The sequence below is a fragment of the Osmerus eperlanus genome, chromosome 25 (assembly GCF_963692335.1).
Source record: "Osmerus eperlanus chromosome 25, fOsmEpe2.1, whole genome shotgun sequence".
NCBI lineage: Eukaryota > Metazoa > Chordata > Actinopteri > Osmeriformes > Osmeridae > Osmerus > Osmerus eperlanus.
Window position 1 is genome coordinate 4,271,065 of NC_085042.1, and position 6,739 is coordinate 4,277,803.

The window sequence follows — 6,739 nt, forward strand, 5'->3', positions numbered from 1 at the left end:
TACAGGGTTGTATTATTTTCTTTAATGGGAAGACATAATTGCGTAACCACGCTTTATGAGCATGATAATGCCGGCTAGCATAGCTACGGATGGAGAGCCTGTCAGCCCTCTCTCTTAGCAGCACAACAAAGCTCGCACTACCACAGCCTTCCACGCACACTGACCCAGTGACCCCGAGCGCACACACCATCTCCCTATTCAGAAGCGCAGGGAAACGGGCAGCGGTCGTGTGCTGATTCAGAGGCCTTGCCCATTTTCCAAGTATCATTTATTTATCCGCCGTTTGCAAAATGCGTATGAAATATGGATGGACGGAGTGTGTTTTATACCATACTTCCCCGACAGTGCAGGGCCAGAGAGACAGTGGAGGGGATCATTACCTCTCGTCTACTCAGAATGGATGGATGGATGGATGGAAGGATGGATAGATGAATGGATGGATGGATAGATGAATGGACTGACAGCAAATTGACAGCATTGATTTAGAACGAGTGATTTCTTTTCCCCTCCCTGAGCTTGGAGCTCGAGGCAAACGGATCAATGTGTTTGCGCTTTTCGTATGGGGCTCTTATCCTGCAGCTGGCATAGGTTTAAACAAGCACATTACACAACTGGAAACGGGCCGCATGTTTCCTACGCTGCGGCTGTGCTCGCTGTACGTGGGCACATGACGAAGTAGTGAGCTGAGTCATAGGGTCACACAAGGTCTCTGACATGTCAGTGAACAAGACTACTGCCCTGACGAGAAGGAGGGTTAGTTAAGAGCAGATCATGAGTAGGAGTTAGTGAGGAGTTAGTGAGGAGTTAGTGAGGAGTTAATGAGGAGTTAGTGAGGAGTTAGTGTGTAGAGTTAGTGAGTAGAGTTAGTGAGGAGTTAGTGAGTAGAGTTAGTGTTTAGTTAGTGAGTGGTTAGTGTTTAGTTAGTGAGTAGAGTTAGTGAGTAGTTAGTAAGTAGTTAGTGTTTAGTTAGTGAGTAGAGTTAGTGAGTAGTTAGTGTTTACTTAGTGAGTAGAGTTAGTGAGTAGTTACTGAGTACAGATAGTGAGTAGAGTTAGTAGTCAGTGAGTAGTTAGTAAAGCTAGTGAGTGCCTTGCAAGTAGCTAGTGTTTAGTTAGTAGTTAGTGTTTAGTTAGTGAGTAGCCAAGTAGGTCAGCTTGATGGGCTTGTCTCATGTAGATAGCATACATGGAGCAACGGCCATGTCTGCAGACCATAGCAGCGTTGGCGTGGTGAGCTAGGAGGGCTTCCTTAGCAACGCAGAACTCTCACCACTGCTGCCGAGCATTATGGGAAGTGACAGCATGGCCGGGGGCAACTTCAGACAGGGCGGAGTTTAAAGAGCGAGAGAGCGAGAGAGAGGGGAGAGAGAGACAGAGACAGAGGGAGAGAGAGAGAGAGAGAGAGAGAGAGAGAGAGAGAGAGAGAGAGAGAGAGAGAGAGAAGAGAGAGAGAGAGAGATGAGAGAGAGAAGAGAGAGAGAGAGAGAGAGAGAGAGAGAGAGAGAGAAAGAAAGAAAGAAAGAAAGGGAGAGCGGGGGAAAGAGAGACCAGGAGGGGTGAGCTGTGCAGCTCCATCAGAGTAGAAAATACTCAGCCACTCAAACACACACGCACACACCAGACCGCTTTTCGCTCTCACACACAAAACTAATGACTTACAACACATCTTTCTCTCTGTTGTCTCCACGCAACATCTTAAAGGTACAAATTCACACCCACACAAACACACACACCATATTTTCGGTCCGATCTACCGCACTGAAAGTCAAGTTGTCTCTACTCGTGGGCCGGTGTGTGTTATTAGCATATTGTTGATGCATGATGGGAAAGAGAACCCAGTGTCCTCTCGTGTTCACCCGTTGATAGATATGACAGATAATCTAATGTTGCACAGCAATCAAAAGCCCATCTCACCACCCTAATGCCCTGGAATGAGATTTCCAGGCATCCAAGCGTTGATTTCAGCGTCCCAACACCCTACAACAAATGGGGACAGGGTCATGTTCAAACACCTCGGTAGACGGCCAGGGAAGGTTACCTGGAGGACAACTCAAGCTAGAGACCAGGTATCAAATCGACCAAAGGGTTAGAGCAGGACTTTTTTCCTGGTATTTTGCACACCTGATTCAAATGAGTAGTCGTTGGTGTGTGCATTGTGTCGGTGTGTGTGTTGTGTTAGTGTGTGAGTGGAGGGGAGGGGAGGGGGGGGCGTGACGTGTTTTACGTAAGACACGACTAAGTGGCTCATGCTAAATGGGGAAAAGGAGTGAGACTATCCTGTCAGACAAATCCAATTGATCCTAATCAGTGGACAAAATGTTCACGAGCTTTTGAGTGGGTGTGTATGTGTGTGTGTGTGTGTGTTTGCGTGGGGGGGGCACTTGTGTATGTGTGTGTGTGTGTGTGTGTACAAGCATGCGAGTGTGTGCGTGCGTGCGTCAGTGGATGGTTGCACGCACTTGCTTGCATGTACTGTATGTGTGTGTTGGTGTGTGCAATGCGTGTATGTGTGTTAGTGCATGTACAGTATGTGTGTGTGTGTGTGTGGTGATAGTTCTCTGCGTTGGGCTGTGTTGATGTTGATGAGTGCCTCTGCCATTACCTGGTCCCTACTGTGGTGAAATGGCAAAGTTCACAGCAAGGATCTCCATTAGCAGATAAAAAACACAGTGTCATAAATAAAATATTGTCACACGTTAGACCAGAGCTTTCATGGATTCAACCCATGAGATTCGCCGAGAGAGAGAACAGCAGAGAGAGAGGAGGGGGGGGGGGGGGGCAGCAAAGTGATAGAAAGGATCGGTGTGAGTTAGAGTGCGAGAAAAGAAGAGACTAGAAACGAGGAAAGGAAGGAAGAGGAAGCGTAGAGGAAGAGACGGAGGGCAAGGGAGAGATGAAGAGGTGCGCGGGGAGAAATGCACACGTCACAGCGACCACCTAAGTCACTATCGCCCTCTCAGGAAACACCCACCGCCATCCACCTATCAATATTTCACCGTATCGTCGAAGGCGCTGTTGCCAGGCAGACTGGAAGATGGCCGCCTCAGTCCGATGGCTGCTCCTAACCTCACCACGTTCACCCTCAGCAGCGGAGAAGCCCTGCTGTTACAATAACACGTTCGACAGGGGAAAAGAAAACATTCGAAAAGAAAAGATGAGTCACACACACACACACACACACACGGACACACACACACAGAGAGATAATGAGTAGAATGGGATGTGACAGTTGGTGAATCATGACTGTGGTGGGGGTAGGGTTTGTGATGTCCTCGTTAGGGTGATCGAGCGCTGCGCTGCGGAGGATGTCTGGCACCCTGCAACCTTTCCCAGAAGCCCCCACAACATTAGAACAGAATAGAACACATCTGAATGTAATGGAAGAAAACCGAGTACTCTGGAATAGAATAGAACACAATGGAATAGAATACAGGAACATTTGTTGGAGAGTCTGGCCCTCTGGTCATTCCCCAGAAACCCCACCCTAACATGGAATCAAACACGATGAAACCGTCCAGAATAGAATAGAACAGAATGGGAAAGATGGTATAAAAAATATCAATAATCAATGCCCCCTACTGTGGTGAAACTGCAGAAGGGTTACTGTGCTGTAACCCTTGTTTGGTGGGGAAGAGACTGGGGATGGGTGTGTGGGGGGTGTGTGGTGGAGAGGGTGGGGTGTGGGGGTGTGCGTGTGTGTGTGTGTGAGGGGAGAAGGGAGGAGGGGGGGGCAGGAGGGTTTTGTATCTGGGGGGGGGGAACAGAGACCACATCTGGAATCCAGACATGAAGGGGAGGGGGGGGGGGGCTGGGATGGAGGTTTTAATGAATCATTGCCCCGTACACACACACACACACCCCTCCCTCCCCCTTCACCCTTCCCCATAGCACTCCACACCCTGCAGCAGTCACTACCATACAGCTGCCGACTCCCCCCTCCCCCCGCCTCACCCATCCACACACGCACAACACAGTATAAGAGTGTCAACGTTTCTAAAGTAATAGTTTTGCATTCGTTTTATTCTGCCATTGCATTGGTGCATATAGTTTATTACTTTTGTCTACCACACACACAACTCATTAACACACATTTCATATGAATAAGTAATTGTATTAGCATCCATGCATGTTACATTTGTACAAAGTGCCTCTAGTTATCTTTGGCGCTAATGCAAATATCAGGAGATGGCATTTCTCGTGACATTTCAGCATTTCAGGTCTGGGTGTTCCTCACAGACGGTGTGGAATGTTGTTGGTCAGGCCCATCAAGCTGTAGGGCCTCCTACCAACAACCCTCACCCTCTGTGTGTGTGTATGTGTGAAATTAGAGAGAGAGAGAGAGAGAGAGAGAGAGAGAGAGAGAGAGAGAGAGAGAGAGAGAGAGAGGAGAGAGAGAGAGAGAGAGAGAGAGAGAGAGAGAGAGAGAGAGAGAGAGATACAGATGTTTTTGGGTGCCCCTGAATGTTCCCCCTTCTGTTTTTGTTTTGGGTAGTGTGGCATCACACTTGTGTACAAACACACACACTCACACACTCACACACATACACACACACACACACACACACAGAGGCAGTAGCAGTGGCATGATGTGCCTGTGCTTTGCAGTGTGTGCTGGTCACTGTAGTGTGCAGTATGACTGCATGCCCCCAAGACTGAGGCTGAGTCTAGCCAAGCTGTCCTGCTGACCTATATCCTACAGTAACACTGAGAGAGAGAGAGAGAGAGAGAGAGAGAGAGAGAGGAGAGAGAGAGAGAGAGAGAGAGAGAGAGAGAAGAGAGAGGGAGAAAAAAAGAACAGGAGAATGCAAGAAAGCGTATGCAAAAGCAGTGAAAGAGCAGAGAGAGAGTAGAGAGAGTGGCGAGAGAGAGAGCGAGTCAGAGAGAGAGCGAGAGAGTGGAGAGAGGTGCTGAGGGGGGGGGGGAATAGATGCAGTGTGCAGACAGGAAAGAGGGTACGAGGAGTTGGCGAGTGCAGGAGAGCGATGTGGGGTATATGGATAATTTAGAACGAGGTAAAAGGGCCGTTAAAGCAGGACAGTGGAGTGTGAATCACTGGAGCAAGGAGAGGAGGATGAGTAAGTGTGGACGGAAACCCCCGGAAAGAGAGCAAAATGAAAGATGAGAAAAAATAGGAGGAGGAAGAAGGAAGGAAGACAAAAAAAAGGCAGACGGCGGTGCTTTATGTGGATGTTACAGTAACAGAACTTGTTTCAGCCAACACGCGTTTACCAAAACTCCAATCGAAATAGAACACTCAGAAGCTACTGTAAATGTTGTCTCAGTTGTCCGCTGCCTCATATCAAAAAGCTTGGGGAGTCTGGGAAATGTCGGACGGCTGTTTTATTTGCGCCCATATTTATATTTAATGAGCAACGACGTACACAAAACACTATGTAGATTATGTTGTGAAGGATAAACATCAGCCAGGCAACAGTCCACAAACATCAAATATCCTCCACATCTATTTTGCACGATAGCAAAACCAAAATTGGAAGCGCTTTTAAATGATAAAAAAAATGACAGTCGTCATAACCGTAGGACTCCCGCGGCTCTCTCAAACCCGAGACGTAATCGTTCAAAAAAAACGCTTTCGAAAAAAGGGTGGATTGGTGGAAAGGTCAGTGTAAGGGCAATCGCGGATATCTGGTCGAGTCCCCACGCGGGACCCTCACAATAAAGTCCTCCCTGTTACTTTAAGGACATGTATGTTAGCATGGTGTGCTTCAAAGGCAGCAGTCATCCCATTGTATGCGACACATAAGCAGAAAGATGACCGCCGCTGTCCAATGCAGATTACCCCATCAACCATAAAACCTCCGTGAACAGACCGAGTCACTCTCTCCCTCTTCCTCCCTCTCTCTCTCCCTCTCTCCCTCTTCCTCCCTCTTCCTCCCTCTCTCGTTCCCTCTCTCGCTCCCTCTCGTGAGCGGGGGGATGAAAGCGCCAGACAGAGGAAGACAAAGCGGCCGGCGTGTTTTCCCCGTCCCGTCCGCCGTGCATTGAGAGGATGAGCTGGACTGTACTAATGGTCTTTGTGTGTGTGTGAATGGGCCGGGGTTTTGTGTGTGCGCGCTTCCAGACAGGGGCACATAAGGCAGGACTTAAGTAGATGTTCACCACAGCGTACGTAATGCCAGGGAAATATTAACTAATCCTACCCATCTCACCACTCCCCTCTTCGCTGCTTCACCAACCCCCCCCCCCCCCCCCCCCCCCACCACCACAACCACCCTTATATGACTACACTGTCAAATCAGCTATCCAATGTTTTGATGAAAGTACTCATATCATGGGCTAACTGTGCACAAGGCACCTATCAGGGGGACTTCATAGAGGTGGGAACACAAACGGGAGGAAGTCAGATCTTTTACCTGCTGTTTTTGTGTCAATCATCTTTGGCTCCTTTCTTCTCTTGGATTTTGTGAGTGAAACCCAAAAATATCTGCATCAATAGTTTACATCTAATCTGTACTCTTTCATTACAATCATCATGTTCGTCACATAAAAAAATCTACTGACTTCCGACATGGGAAGATTTGAAATTCTCTTTCACACAGGCAGACTGAAACATACTCATTAATTCACTCGCTAAAACATGTACACACGCTCACACACTGACACTCTCACACATAGTCACTCGCTCCCCTCGCACACACACAGGGTATTGTTGGAGTTAATCCTCTCAGATTAACAGACTAACAGACTCATTGTACCCCAACCCAAACAAAGGGACATGTCAA

At 48.2% G+C, this 6,739-nt stretch overlaps 1 protein-coding gene across 1 annotated transcript in view; it reads left to right on the forward strand.

Annotated features, from left to right (window-relative positions):
• The window catches only part of mfsd3 (major facilitator superfamily domain containing 3), a 7,467-nt gene extending 6,796 nt beyond the window's left edge, over positions 1-671 (forward strand). Inside the window, exon 3 of the mRNA XM_062452118.1 lies at positions 580-671. Coding sequence (XP_062308102.1) covers positions 580-671 — 92 coding nt within the window. The remainder of the gene's footprint in view (positions 1-579) is intronic.
• Positions 672-6,739: the final 6,068 nt, after the last annotated feature.